General features: G+C 45.4%; 1 protein-coding gene across 8 annotated transcripts in view; it reads right to left on the reverse strand.

Annotated features, from left to right (window-relative positions):
* Positions 1 to 16,138, reverse strand: part of KALRN (kalirin RhoGEF kinase) — a 472,211-nt gene that overhangs the window by 314,113 nt on the left and 141,960 nt on the right. For all 8 annotated transcript variants that reach the window (XM_040069425.2, XM_058421255.1, XM_058421256.1 and 5 more), the window contains exon 2: positions 315 to 389. In XM_040069425.2, the coding sequence (XP_039925359.1) occupies positions 315 to 389 (75 nt within the window). The remainder of the gene's footprint in view (positions 1 to 314; positions 390 to 16,138) is intronic.

Below are 16,138 nucleotides of genomic sequence, written 5' to 3' on the forward strand. Positions count from 1 at the left end.
TGAAGTGTCCTGCATGTTGAGACAACCCACATCTGTGCTGGAGCTAGGCTGCTGCCCTTCATCCTACCTGTGCTGCTCATTTACCTGTGTCTCAGGATATGGAGAAAACGAACATGGACCAGTTTCCAATGCTCTGAGTATTACTGGATAGTCCTGGTCCACATACAGCTCTTTTCTTAGCAGAAGAGCTAATTTCAGTGCTAACAAGTTCAAAGATGAAACCAGTCCCTTGAGACTCTGCAGCATTATAAGGACCAGGATGTGACACACAGTGCTCCTGATGGGCTGGAGGGATCAAGGAAAGATGTGCTCACCTGACACAAAGGCCACTTTCTCTTTCAGTATAGGAAGGACATCAGCAGCTTTTAAACCATCATTTCGAAAGGAACCTGCAAAACACAAAAACAGGAAAGGCACATTAGAAGAGAGCATGTTCTTGCTCCCAGCTTCATGGACATGCCATGTTTCTCAAAATCAGACTAGAGAAACGCTATAAATTACCTCAAAGCACCAACAAAGCAACCCAAATGGCTGATGAACAAACAACATTAACATCAATAGAGATAAGTTCATTAAAAAATGAAATATAAGGAATCAGCTCATCGCTCTATCCCTCAGAAGTTCTGAAAGGGTGACAAATTTCCCACCAAGTCACCAGATTAATCCCTGCTGCCTTTTTCACAGCCCATACTATCAAGCCTGGGAGATGCCCTTCTTGCAGAGTGAGCCACAAGCCTTCTCCTTCACGGTTCTGAACAGAGCCCAGGCAAACTTGCAGGGAACATTGCAGCACAAACACATCCATTTAGCATCAGCCTTTGAGAAAGACCTGCACAGGGGCTAGCTTAAGAAGGGTGTTTCCCCTTTGCCCCTTTCTGCTGTGCACAGTGCAGCTGGGATACAATGGCTCAGGGTGGGACCACACCAGCCAGCCAAAGTCTTTCTTGGCTAAGGAGTGGTTTGAAGCCACAGCACACTCTCACGTAAGTCATGCTCTTTGAATACATGTTAAGCATATCTGCACAGGCCATTTGCCTTCCCTGAAGTGCTGAATTACTTCATGTATCCTAAATATTCACCCAGGAAATCTCAGACTTGTCGTCTCTTGGGAACAGAACTGCCCACAGTTCCAGGCTCCAGCAGCATCTCTCTGCTCTGCAAATGACCAGCAGTCAGGGATCACCCCAGAGCAAGCCAGACACTGCTATTCCCACAAAAGGTGGCTTTGAAGGACACCCTTGCAGTTCCCCTGAAAAATAACTCATCCATCACTGGGTAGTGAATAATAGCCATCATGACAAGTGATCTTCCATATGGCCTTAGATCTATTCCAGTTCACCAAAGAATGTAACACATTGAAACCCCGTATTTTCACTTTCTGCCTTTCACAGGCAGGCAGTAACTACCATTCTTCTGAGATGGTGCCATGGTGAGAAACTCCTCTCACTAAGCAGCTTTCTAGAATCAGGGCACCATTGCTGCTGCCATCACACCCTCCTTGCTGAACACAGCAGATGGTACCTGACCATTTGAGTCTGAAAGTGGGACTGGGGATAAAAGCACCCCCTTTAAATTGTCATCTATTGCTGCCAACATGCAGCCTGCAAAGACAAAGTGGTTCAATGCATGCAGACATTTGGAACAGACAAGATGAAAATTTAAACAGTCATTTTCACCTACAGCTGATCTACAAGTGTTAGCATTATTAGGGTTGAGTTACTGGTTTTTGCAAGTCACAGTCAGATTGTGCAACAAGGTTGTCCTGTACATGTAAATACATCCCTCCCTGGTGACCTAAGGCTACAGCCACCTCTCTGTGTCCCCACTTGCTCTCAGGTGTCACCTCAGTGACACTCAGCTCCAGGAGATGTGTAAGCTCACCAGCTAAGCCTTAAGCTAGTGAAAACTAGCACTCAAGGAGTGAGGTAATTCAATGCAAGGCCACGACCAATGGAACTGCAATTTGAACAGGCACTGCAGGACAGTCTCAGAGGGTGCCTGAAGAGTGCACTGTGTCAGTAAAGTGTTTTGGGACCAGGGAAATGAGTCCAGATTGCTGAACCCTTTCTCTGTTCAAGCAGGCAGGACTTTGTGCACTCTGTGTTAAATATATTAGACTTTGCTATTAACTTCTCCTCTTAACAAGAATAACCTCCCAGATCCCAGGCTGTGGCTAGGTCTCACATCAAAGGTAAGAAGCGCTCAGCCACAGGCATCATTTGGAATTTAAGAAGCTTTGCATATAAGCATCTCATCCAACCATGAAGCAAACGGGAGCAGCCAATGTGCGAGACGCATCACAGGGCTTTGAAGATAATCAAGTGGAGTACTGGGCCAAATTTTTCCAGCTGCAAGATCTGCAGTGTCAGTGCAAGTTGAATTTTGCCCAGTATTTTTTAAATTTTTCAGGGAAATGGCAAGGTCAATTCTTAGGCACCCAACGGTGCAGCAGACAGGATACAACTGAAATCTCTGTGAACATTTCTGAAAAAAGACAGTGGGTGTATGTAAAGCACACCACAAGGACCTCTTAGAAAGAACCCACTCTACTGAGGGATGAAGGCCAGTTTCAGACACTCTCTTGCATGGAAGGACTGCATTTCACAGAGGACATACGCATGGAAACCAGGAGAAAAATGTGTGACTTTAAAAGATGGTCACCTCCAGAGCTGCAGCAGGGCAGGCTGCAGGCAAAGGGCTCTCTGGTAACAGCTCTGATGTCCTGACTGTGCACAGGAAAGGCAAGGAAAGATTGGAGTGGGGACAGTGCTGCAGCAGGTACTTTCCCCTTTCTCAGTATCCCCCAGAACAGGTCAGACACACTCCAAAGTAAATGATGAATGAATTGAAAAACTACGAGTCCTACAACCAGGGAATAAACAAAAAGTCCCAAGAGCTGCAAAACTTCCCTTGGGATGAAGAAGGAAAGTCTGGAAGGCAGATCTGTGCCTAAAGCAATACAAGTGGCAGCTCATGACCCACAGATGCAGCCATGGCCAGTGCTTCCAGAGGTTGCTCCAGTTCCTGACAAAATCCTTGCACTGGAAGCTACATCTCAGAGCATGCCATCAGGTTTCCAGCAGAGCTGGGGCAAGGTATGCAGAAATGGGAAAACCAATGGCTCTAATAAAGACTCCAAAAGCAGCAGCCAATCTGTCTCCAGGAGGGGCCAGCACAGCAATGATGCATTCCCCAGTTTGTAAGCTATTATAAGCATATCCCTAATGATGCTCATTTTCATCCTCTGCCCCAGCTGTTTCTAATACATTTGTTTTGTTTGTTTGCGTGCTGGATCCAAGGCCATGTCTGCAGAGCTCCATCTCGTTTTGCCGCAGAGCCCCGTGCACACAGAGGCTGAGCTTTGCAGCCTGCCCTGCACCTCTCTGCTGCTCCTCTCAGACAGCCCTTCTGCAGCAGACGGCCAGGAACAGACAGAGGGATGAAGGAAGGGCATGCTGAGCCATCCTGCCATTGTCCACGCACGGGTTTGCTGGCTCACCATCCTCATAAACACGGGGCTGCACAACAGAGCCCCTCTTGCTTTCTACCTGCATGGTCTGCCAAGACACTTGGGCACGGCAATCACCTCTTTACCAAAAGAGAGGCACGGAGAGCATGGTACTATCATCCTGTCACCCTGCAGCCCCGCACACCTTCATCACATCCTGGCTCCGTGTGCTCTCCACGGAGCAGGGACACTATGCCTGGCCTAAGTAAACTTTTATTACTCCAGTGACCCAAGAAGAAAGCACACCATGCCAGCCTGAGCAGCTGACAGTATAACGTGTTCTTGTACACTTGGAAGCACTGAAGAATTAAGAGTGGATCCTCAGCACGGCTGATTCACATTTCAGAGCAGAGCAGCATCGCACGTGCACAGAACATCTCCTAGCAGGGATTCCCTGGGTGGCAGAAGCAGCTCACAGTTTTAGATGAGATGTCATAATGAGAAGCCAGATGGGTGAGCTGAGAAGCTTAAGGCATGCTTCCATGCTAAATGCAACAATCCTGAAACTGACAAAAATTTGTTTTTCCCCTGCACAAATGCCCCAGTTGGCCCGGAGAGCTCGCTGCCGAAGGACATGGAGGTCAGCAGCTCAAGGGGCTTCCTGAACACATTGGAGATCAGCAAACAACAAACATCTCCAGAGAACCGTAAAGATTAATAAAATAAGCAAGAGTTTTGGAAAGAATGTAAGCCTACAGACTTTGAAGTGAAAGCCAAGCTCTAACTCTTGCAGGGAAAAATAAATTATCCCCAGAGAGAGCCCTGTGAGCTTGAGCATTTCTTTCTCGAAGCAGAGTGCAGGGTCTCTGCTGGAGACACCGTCTTGGGCTAGATGGAGCGCTCTGCTCCAGAGTGGCTTTTCCTAGAAAAGCTTCAGTTCTAATCTGAAAAATGCAGCTCTTGGCTTCAAATAAAGATCAGCTGCTGGAAATATGGAAATACTTTCTATACTTAAAAAAAGTATGCGTAGGCAAGAAGAAGGCCTCCTGTCAAGAGCACTGCATGGGGCTTAATCACTTGGCTCCTGATGCCTTCAGCAAGAGTTGTTCATCCCAAGTCCCATGCAATGTTTCAGGAAAGGCAGCCCACATTCTCATAGTTCTCAGAACAGTTCTGACTATTTAAAAACTTTGGCATAAAGTTTCTTTACCCAAACAAAACTGAACTCCTTGGGCTAAACCCATCCCTTGAGGAACTCCACTGGAGTCCGGGATGCAACAGTAGGATTAATCTGGTCCATATTTCTTCTTCCCCCAGTAACGGCCTCTCTCGTATTTTATACCGCTACTTCCACATCCCAGGTTTTGGGGCATTTATCTCTCAGGTTGATCATATCCTATTGCCTTCCTACCTTTTATTCCCCCCCCTCCTCCCCCAAAGTCTCAGTGGAATTTATTTGTCTTTGCAGTACTGTAGGGTCTTGGCTTTCTACAGCACACAAACAGAAGGGACATCTGATGTGAGCAGAGAGAGGCAGAACAAAGGAGACTTTAGTATTCCCACTGTAGCTTTTGCAAACTGAGACACAGAGAGATTGACTTGTCCAGTGTCAGACAGAAAGTTTGTGCAGAGCTGAACCCTCATTTCCCCAATGTTTTTCTCATACAAATATCCCTTTGTTTTCCAGCAGAATATAATCCTCCTTTTTCTTCTCTTTACACTTCTGGTTTCCTCCTCCTGCCCTTCTCTCTCCATTATTCTTTCCTTCTGCATTTATGCCTCAAATATTTACTTTTTGTGTGTGCTAAGCCCTCTTTAACCCCTTCCTCCCCTTCCTGATGCCTATTGTCTGTCCCTGCAGGGCTGTGAGCCTTCCCACTTTGATTTCTCTGCTTTTCCACAAGCCACACTAAGGCTTATCCAAGGCCCGCTGGGGTCTTTGCCGCTGGGATTTTGCTGGCTGAGGCTCTTTGGTTCAAAGGGAGAGAGGCCACAGCATGGCAGAAGCATTTGGTTGAATAGAAGCAACATGTGCTCCAGACTAGTATTTTAGCACCATCTGGCAGAGATAAATGAGGCTGGACACTCTGCATCTGCTGATCGCTCCTCTGCGGACAACAGCCTGATCCCTGATGCAAAGAAAGAGCATTTTGGTGCCCTGAGCTCCCCAGGAGCCTGCAAGGCTGTCCTGACATCCTTCCCCGCTGCAGGCAGCAGAAGAGCAGGCTTTGATTTCACAAAGGAAGGAAGGATTCAATTGAATTGAATCTAAAGACTACACCAGAAAGCAAAACCCACAAAATGAAGCTGTAACTACTATTACCAACTCCTACTGAAGACCAACCCAGAAGTATATACTTCTGCAGAATAACCAATAAAAGGCAATACCTGGGCTCACAGGAAGCATTTAGGACTGCAGACTGGAGTGTGGCAGGGACAGGGTGAAAGGCAGGCTGGATTAGCACCACAGCCCTGGGGCAAGGATGGTGGCTGTGCTCCTCCATGCTCCTCTGTTCGCTCGCTCCAGCCACCAGATCCAGCATGCAGACCGACACACAGATCCATGCCCAAGCTTCAAAAGTTGCAAGGACATTGGACACCAAACATAGTCTGCACAAAAGATTAATCCCACTGCCCCAAATGCCACACTCTTTATCCCAGCTGAGACAAAGCCACATGCATTACCATCACTGCATTTGTCATAAAGTTAAAAGATGAATGCTGGGTTTATATGTAATAGTTAGGCTCAGTGCAAGACGAATATTATTTTCTCTGTGTTTCTTTATACTGTCCTTCTTTCTATTAATTCTATACCACTCCTGCTTGCTGAAACACCCTTCTGGTCACAGCTACCGGGTGGCAGCACTGAAGCCTACTTCCCCTTCCAAGTTTGGCCAGGGTCCATCAGAGGTCCGGCTGCTTTTCTCTCCCTCTGCACCAACAGGTCGGTGCCTCTGATGTCTCACCGCTCGAATCCCCGCACAGGGACAGCTCCTGCCAGCACAGCCCCCTTCCCTCCCCTGCCTGTGACACCCAGAGAGGCAGCGCTGGGCTTTGGCGGACCTTGCTAATTGCCGAGATTGTTATTCCTTCCACGAGGTACTTGGCAGCACTGAGCCTCCCAGCACAGCCTTTGAATGTCCACACATTTGAACAGTAGCCTCAGCTTGAAATCAAGCCAAAGAATAGGCAAGGCCTCCAGAAAGATAGAGCGGCTTGCAGCAAGCATGCAAATTCATTAGCCTGCGTGCACGTGTGGCCTCTAATAAGCTGTGTTCAGCATCTGAAGCCCAAAACATCCCACCCTGTGCATCCCACCTAAGCCAACAGCCAGGCTTTGCCTTTTCATGTGGCACAAAACCATTCAAAGCGTCACAAGGATACTGAATTTATTATACACAATCTGCACAGAGGTTCTGCTTCAACTTCATCCATGGGGGATTTTACTCATTTCATTTTAAACATACACTAATAGAGATGCCAAGAGAATGAGAGGGCTGTGAGTCAATCTTTTTTGCACGTTTCCTTTTCATTTTCATCAGGACTTTGGAATGAGGCTGAGATCTTTCAGTTCTTACACTTAGAAAAATAATTAGACATTATAGGTAGCTCTGTGGATAGCACATCTGACTGCTAGTCAAAAGACTTGGCTCTATTGTGGTTCTGCTCCTAAATTGCTTTATGATCCCGAACAAGCTGTTTTAACTGTGCCAGATCTTGGTTTTCCTCTCTACAGAATGGAAATAATGACTGCCCACATTAGTAAAGCACAGTCAGGTTCACAGACCTCAAAAGCACTTTTCAAACACGAATTAATTTTGTCTGAAAAAACCTCCGAGTTCTCTGAGGCAGGGAACTGTTGCAGTGCACTTTTATAGACTGGCAAAAATGAGGCATCGACAGTAGGAAAGTCTTGCTCTGGTGATCACAGAAGGGACTTTTTGGGAAGGAATGGGAGACATTAGGAGAACTGGAAAAATTAGATCATTTGACACAAAATCCTGTGTTTTATTTCTTCAGTGTACAAGGAATATAGATGTACTGCCCTAGAGGGAAATGAGTATATTCAGCACCTTGAGCTTTTAGTGGTTAAGTTTCTTGCCATCTACAGATTGCTCTACACATCAGTGACCACCCAGACGCAGCACTCTTTTATGGTGTTAATAAACAGCTATGGGCCATTTGTAATCTGAAGTCACATTTTAAACACGGCCACGGTCTCTATCCAGGCCTAGCGTGCATGAATATTTTCTTCTCATTTCACTCCCCTCTCAATTACAATTGGGTTTCTTATGGAAACATTCCTGGGAATTTTATAATCCCATTAAAAGTTTAGAACTGCTGATGGATTCCTGCATGAAGGATGCAGCCTGAAGCTGGTCCCATCCTCTATTAAATTCTATAGGTTACAATAATACCCTTTAACTGGTTTTGGTTTAGTCAACAGGCTTTTTCCAAAAAGCTGCAAAAGGGCATCTGCCAGCACCTGTCACACAGCAGTGACGTGCTCAGGTTTTCCCACCCGTGTCCCAGAAAGCCTCCTACTCACATCCTGGAGGTCCCCAGCCACCAGTAGCTTCTCCAGGACAAAAAAATAAAATAAAATATCTAATTATGTACAACATTGAGGAGGCACTTTGCTGAAACGCCAGCCGTACAAAGGAACCATATGCCAGTGCCCCAAGTGTGCTTTGCAAACATCTGCCTCTCAGGGGGATTTCATGCCAGACACTAAGAAAGCAACTTTAATTAGAGGCCAATTGAGATCCTTGTCCTAAAGCCTGTGACTGCCCTAAAAAAGAAAAAAAAAGAAAAAAAAAGAAAAAAAAAAAAAAATCCCAAACAAACAAGGCAATTGCATTTCACCCATGTTTAAAAACACTATATTTTCTCTTTATAATTTTTCTGACAGAGTTCAACATGCTGCATCCAAACAGATTGACAAAGTTCCCACTGTCTTCAGAAAAATCCCTGTCCAGGAAAGATGGTTGTGTCTAATATGAATGTCAGAGTAGGTTTTAAATTAGTCATTTTTGACTGTGGTGCATTCACCATTCACAAACCAGCACCTCACAATTAATTAGGCTTACATTTCCCCCGTCTCACGTCACCTCAAATCCCTTCTGGCCGGATACATTTCTGCCTTTGCTCATCTCCTTTGGCCCCTCTTTCTTTCTGCCAGGGCTTATGATTTCAGCTTGCAGCTATTGTGTCATCCTGGGAAGCTGATTTAAAAAAAAAAAAAAAAAAAGGAGGAATAAAAAATCCCCTAAATCTGCAATTCAAAGGGCAGTTTTCCCTTCCAGTGCATGAATTCACTGGATAGGGATAAAGCAAGATCCATGCCCTAAGCTCCTGACACAGGGCAGGCAAAAGAAGTAGAAACCCTCTGTGCAGAGGGGTACATGGGAGAGTAGCCAAAGCCCTGGTGGGGTCACAGAGGCTGCTCCCACCCCTGAGCAGGACACAGTTCATCCAAACAGGGCAATTGCAGCTCTCTGGATAACGCATCTCTGGACAAACCCAGCCAAACCAAGGCAGCAAGAGGAGCAGCAGAAAGCAGTCCAGCTGACATCAGGCAGAGCTCGGGGGCACACCAGGCAGGCCCTTGGGGAGCACAGGGAAAGGCTCACGGGCTGCACTGTGATGCTGGGCTACCCCAAGAGCCACTCTCCACAGCCCTTTCCTGGGGAGCAGGACCTCCTGTCACACCCCGCTCTCCTGTCCTTATTGCAACTTCCCAGGGTCTACTCCTCTGCAAACCAACCTACAACCAACACCAGCCCCCAAGAGCTGCACAACCCTCTGGCAGCTGAGTGCAGATTGCCCAGACCCCTCTGACCAAGCGCTGAACGGGGAAGCGGCAGCAGCTCCTGCGAGGGGCTGGCCAGGAAACGCTCCGGGTGTAACAGCAACCGCTTTAACTCCCCCAGCAGCATCCCACATCCAAACAAAACCAGGGCAAGCATTTTACATACATCACTGGGAGCGGGAAGGCGAGACTCTCAGAGCGCTAAATAATTTATCCGCCTCCCTCACGGAGGCTGACATTTTTGACACACGTTAAACATTAATGAAAATCATTTTATGGATGGCTGAGTCATGCCAGTCAATGGATAATCTGCTGCCTCTCCACCTGCCCCTTTCACCCTCATCTGGCTCCTATCGCAGAGTGCAGCCACTTGTAACTCTGCCCTCTGAAAGAGGCCAGGCTCCCCCAGATGCCAAAGAGCAAGAGCAAAAGCACCGAGGGGGCTGAACAGACCCCAATGAACACATGGATGAGAACCGAGCCCACAGAGCCCTAACCCCGCTGCAGTTAAATTCACAAACCTGCTGTTTTGTTAATTAGCTAACACGAGATGCTGTGAATCATTTTGGAAAGCAAATTACCTCCCTGATTTCCAAAAGCTTCCTAGCCGCATTTCTTTTTTTAACTTACTATTTTTTCCTTCTTTCAACGTATAAATGCCAATTAAATTACTGCCTGCCTCTGTTTAATCTAATGTTAGCCTACTCATATTTTCAGCTGCTCCCTGGTGCCAGTATGGTCCCTTATGCCCAAATCTCTTTAGCGTGTTAGTATAAATGTTCATAGCCCTAAGACTTAGTGCTGTAAGAAGCTTGACATTTTTTGTGCTAATAACCTGTGATGTTATTGTAATGTTGAATTCAAAAGGATCACCAATAGGTTGAAAATGCAGCTTTCCTCTAGTTTGTTCCAGCTAAGGACACATATAAAGAGATGACTGGGATTATGGTCTCACGAGCTGTCTGGATCTCTTTCTGGACAAGCAGCCCTTAAATTTGCCAAAATGATGTTCACTGGAAGGTAGAGTAACAAAAAGCCACAGGGCAGTTTCAAAGACAGAGGGTATATGAATTCAATCTCATCTATCATAGAATCATAGAACCACTTAAATTGGGAAAGACCTTTAAAATCATCGAGTCCAACTGTTAACGCAGCATTGCCAAATCCACCATTAAACCTGCTAGACTGTGATTCTGGATACCAGAGTTACCAGGAATATGTTCTCCATCCCAAACATACTTTTCTTTATGGAACAGGCTAAAAGATTATCACCTAAATGCAGCAAATTGCCTTCTTTTCATTAAGGGGGAGTCAGAGCTGCACAAATAACTGGCTACAGGTTAATGAGATCTGACTGATCTCCAGAAGGTGCAAGCTGCTGCTCTATACATCCCAGACAGCTGGAGTCAGATACCATCCAGCTCCTCCCTGAAACACAGGGAAATAGTCTGGGGCCCCTCTTTTCAGCCCACTACCAGGTTGCATTTTTTCTTTCAGTGGAAGTGACAAAAGTGCAATATATTGGCAATGATATTTTAATTTCACAGATTGAATTATAAAATCCTTTTCCCACACAACATTTTCCCTTCTTCTGAATGGATTTTACTGGTTGGTGCGTTCACTGAGCAGCATGCTCTGCAAAAAACAGCAATTCCAGGTAGAAGGAAATTGTCACATTCAACCTGGCAGTAACGGTCCACCAAGTTTATTAGACAGCTCTCTAAAGATAGGGAAATTATATTTTGGTCTGAGACGACCTATTGCAGCCTGTAGAACCTTGATGCAGGTGGCTGTCGAGCCTCCCTTGAGTATAGCATTGTGGAGCAGACCCCAATCTAAACCAAGCTAAGTCAACCAAAGGACATTTAATACTTTCAGTAAATAAGAAATGAGGAGGAAACACAGTTTCTCCCACATCTCCTACTGCAGGTGAGATTTCACTCCTTTGTCTGCAACAGTTTTAATAACCTGTTTCTATATTTTTCCCCAGCCAAAAGTTCATCCTGCATAAACACCTCATGCCAGGCATCCCCGCTCTCTCACACAAACAAACCACACACACTTTCTTATATTTGGCTTTTAGCTTTGCTGATAGAAGAAAAGACCATGTACGCATTTCCAACCTACAACTCAGCCCAGGGTTTCCATGACCTTTTCCAGCAAGCTCCAGCTCTGCTGCTGGAATGACTAGCCCATTATGCTAGTTGTTCAATAACTCTTAGGCACTTAATACTGCTTTGAATAAACAAGTCACAGTCAGAAGTCAATGAAACATTAGGAGCAATGACAAATCAGAAATAGCAGACTAACTGCACAAAGGAAAAGAAAGAAATGCAGTGATGTTTTTCTGCCTGCTTACAAAGAAAAGCCGAGTGAAAGATGGACTGGAGAGAAGAGATTCATCACGCTTTGGCTTCATTACTATAATAATTAATTTATATTAGCAGATGCACGTTAAGAAGATCTGTTTCCACCCCTCTGCCACCACCAGCTGGTGCAACATGCGTGTGTCAGTCACAGGAAATTGTAGTTGTGCTGATGCCCCTCACCATCTCTTACGTCTGCATCCTGCAGCTTCGTTAGGGTCCAGTCAGCAGCACTGGTAGAGGGGCACAAACACAGCACACAGAGCAGTTTTACCCCAAAGTGCTTAAAGTGACCAGAGCCAGCTACTGTGGGAGACAACCAGATGCATAATTTAATTTCCCATATTTCATGGCAGCCGACTGATGGCAGAGTGCAGGTGTCATGGCCAGGTATTTGATACAGGATATGTATATCAGCCTTTTAAAAAAACTGATATTTATAAAATTGTACTGGAAAAGTAGCTAAGATGTTCCTTCCAGAGTTTTTGCTCCTAAGGAACATAGTAGCATGGAAACGTTCATGAGCCTGCAGATCTTTATATCTCACCCAGTGGATCCCACTGCAGGATTTGGCCCAACATCAGAGTTCTTAGATATTACTTGGGACTGAGAAGTCCAGAAAAATATCTTCTTGATAATGCCTACTTGCATCTTGTGATCTGATGGAAATTCAGCCTGTGGAAATACATCTACCCCCTCTCTCACTTTTCCTAGGAAGCCCTATCAAATGTTGTGATATCCATTTATATTTATCTCCAGAAAGCTGAGATACATGACACTGGCTACTAATGAAAGCTGCAGGATAAAGCAATAATGACATCTTGGGAACAAAAAAAAATGCATACTGAAATATTATAGAAAGAAAATGATCAGGCAGGAGATGTACAAAATTCAATTTTCTGAGTGGTATACTGGCTTAAGTGATACAAACAATCTTTTCATGGCCATCAAATGAAGCTTTTTTGCAAATGTCTGTGAACTCACACACAGTGAAAAAAAACAAAGAGATGGATAAACAGCGTCATCTTCCCCTGCACTGAAGTGCTACAGTACTGAGCACACTGCCTGCTATAAGACTACTGACAATTAAGGATGCATCACCCTGAGCCGTATCCCTGTCTGCACGTATCTGATCTGCCCATTACATTGTCCTCTGCCCCACAGCACAACCACGCACTTATGGAACAAATACCCGTTGAAGCCAAAGTGGCAAGTCAGCTGAGCACATAAATTGCCCAGGTTCTACCCAGGGACAAGAATAATTATCTTTCCAAATCCACTTTAAAACCCTGGCTAAAGAATACTTTCTGAAGAGGTCAAGCCCTGACGATAGCTAATACTTTCAAATGAATCTTTGTTATTGCCCAGATACAAAGAGCTGTTTTAATGCATCACGACAGCAGAATGCCTCCTCCAGGAGCGAGCTCACCCGCATTTCTGCAGATCATCACTTAAGTGTTCCGTAAGTTATACGACTTTGTGGCTTTGAAAGATTGCCTTTTGATGTCCAACAGACAGATGTCAGCATAAAAAGATGGGGGGGAGGGGGCGGGGGGAGGTGGGGGGAGAAGGTCCAAGCTCTGCACAGCCAGCAGTAATCAAGAGAAGAGCTTTAATGTGGAGACCAAGCAAACAATAGAAGCTGAGCTACCTCCTCAACCTTTTGTTTCCAAAAAGTGTTTAGTTATCAATAGGATAGCTACAAAAATGCCAATAAGGTGAAGTGCCCTAAGTCACCAGTACCTGTTCAGGTGCTCTGCAACCACTTACAGCACCACTAGCTCAGGAGCACCCACCACAGACAGAAATCCAGCAAAACAGTGCACTTGAAGCCACAACACCAGTTAGTGCCCTGGGTGTCAACTGTTTGGGGAACAGTGTGATGTAGCTTACGCTACCACTGTCACCACTGTTCCAGGGATAAACAGAAGGCTTCTGTCATCACTGTATTCAATCCAGTCCTTTTCATAAGCATTGCCATTCAACTATAATGATTGTTTTGTTACGTGTGGTTCTACTCGGAAAACTGACTCCATAAAAACAGAATCATGGAGTTCATGTTTACTGCATCTCAATGATTTCCAGATCAAATGCAGTCAGTTTACAAGTAAAAAAGATGTTTGGTTGGTTTTTCCAACTACCAGGTCGACAAACTCATGCTGGGATCTAGAAGTTAAGTTGTCATCTTTTTGGCTTGTACAATTGCAAGAGGAATGAAAAATCTGCTTGCCTGCTCCTGGAGCAGCTGTGTATTTCCAGCTTCAACAGAGATAATAAGGAGTAAAAATGAAGACAATATTTTCAAACCCACTTATCTAATTCTGCACTTCAGGGCTCCAGAAAGGTAATCTGATTTTAGAAGCTACTCCAAGGGCAATTCAAAGTGACAAGACTTAAGTACCACTTAAAATTTTACTGCATATTTAGGTACATAAATAGTATGCACCTAACTTTAGACACCCATTTTTCAAAACTGTTCCCTTTAATTTAGTCAGCAAATTAATCAGATTTGCATGTGATTACACATAGATAGCAGATCATTTCTGTAGGAAGGTGTTATTTTTATATAGACACTTGTCAGAGCAGAATTGCATGTTAAACTAAAATTTATGAGTCCACAGGCTGAGTCGACATTAACTATTTGACAGCTGCAAATTACTGCATGACAGACATGGCCAAATTTCTTACAGAGACCCATGTGCTCACACGTAACTTAACTATTCCTCAGCTGTCTGTCTGCAGACCCCAGTGTTGCAGGGGTCAGCAGGTTTCCCTTATGGCAACTCTGACAGGTTGTAATCAGGTTTCTGAGCCCCATTATCCTGCACATGAAAGAAACAAGATGTTCTAGGGGGTAAAAAACAGATAAGCTTCCTAACATGTTGACATTCAGATCCTCTAACTCTTTGTCACATCTTCTATGAGTTCCCCACAGCAAAAATTTTCAGCCATGCCTTGGCTTCTCCTCATTTCATCCCCCAATACACCCAGCTCTTTCCTCTGAGCTCCTGTGCCAAATGGTTTTGCATGCCAGTCAAACATATTATTATACCCATAGGGCTTCTCTGTGGATCCCAGTGCAATGGTGGCCTCGAGCCTTGCAATGGGTTTTCAGAAGCATTAGCTTTGAGGTGTTTGTGAAACACAGATTCATGGTGGGTAAACTGAGGGAACGTTTGCTCCATTACCCAGTTGTCACGAAGCTTTCCATCATGTACAGGTGCACTAATGCTGACCACCCCATCCAGATCTGCGCTTTGCCTCCCTCATCCTTGTGCCTTAGGGAGTTAACAACGTCTGATGGCAACCAAAGACAGAATGCATGAGAGCTTATAGGAAAAGTGGGCTGAAAATAAAGCCTGGGAACATGGCCAGCATTTGCAGATGTACTGAGTTAGCAAGTTCTGAGGAACGTTCCAAAACATTAGCCAGCGTTACACACCCGTCCTTTCCATGCTGGTTTCATAAGCCAGAGGCGCCTACTGGCGAGGGCAGTCCTGCCAGGCCATCCTTGCAGCTTTACCATGGCTCTCCTCCCTTTGCTGTCTCCCTTCAACAAGGACAAGCAAGGGTGTTTAATTAAATCCAAGTGGTAACATTTTCAGCAAAGTGTAAAATTGTTGATTTGGAAAGCAGCCGCCTGGCTTTCATCATTAGGGAACACTGTGATCAATGTAACACCAGACAATTATGGCTGTTAGGGTGCTGAGAGATGTATTTCTGTTCTCCAGATCTCTTTATGTATTCAGGTGCAGGCTAAGCAAGTGCAGCCTCAAATGCTAATTGTGCTGCCTAGGACATACTCACTCCCAAGGAGTCCCAACAATCATGCAACCTTCTAGTGCCAGGGAATTGCCAATCCTTTCCCAGCCAGCCCCAGCCAAGGTCTTGCCCAGGATAATGAAATCTGCCTGGAGATTTTAGAAACTCACAGTCACACAAGGCAAGGCTGCTGCTCCTGCAACAAGCCACTGCTGACTTGCCTTCATAAACTGCCAAGGGGACTCTGAAACAAGCACAGTGAGAAGGAATGGGTGTACTTGGGGCTCGCTCCGTCCTCCAGATGATATTTTCCCAGCAGTAGTCACAGCTCGTGCTATTTGAGTCATCCTCATCTGAGAATGCAAATAGTTCCCAAGTGGTAACGTAGCGTTTCTGCTTGCAGGCTGAGAGCTCGGCTTCCCTGCCAGTGCTCCAAGCTGAGCCCAGTCCTGGAGAGCTACGGGCTGCTCCATGTCAGCGGAACACCCTTGTACAGATGGCATGGAAGGATGGAAGACAATGAAATGCTTGGGGCTGGAGGGAAAACTGAGCCCTCACAATACTAGTGGCTTTACACTTTGGATTAAACTCTGTCCTTTGTCATGTTGATGCAGAGAGGAGCAGCACTCAACAGTATTCAGAGAATTGTAGATTTACCCCACTGAACCCATCCTTCAGGTCCATGCTTCTGTGCGACTTTCACCATGGCCTCTCTGCAAATTATCTTAATTCTTTACAAGATGAAATGGA

This window comes from Hirundo rustica, chromosome 7, assembly GCF_015227805.2.
Source record: "Hirundo rustica isolate bHirRus1 chromosome 7, bHirRus1.pri.v3, whole genome shotgun sequence".
NCBI lineage: Eukaryota > Metazoa > Chordata > Aves > Passeriformes > Hirundinidae > Hirundo > Hirundo rustica.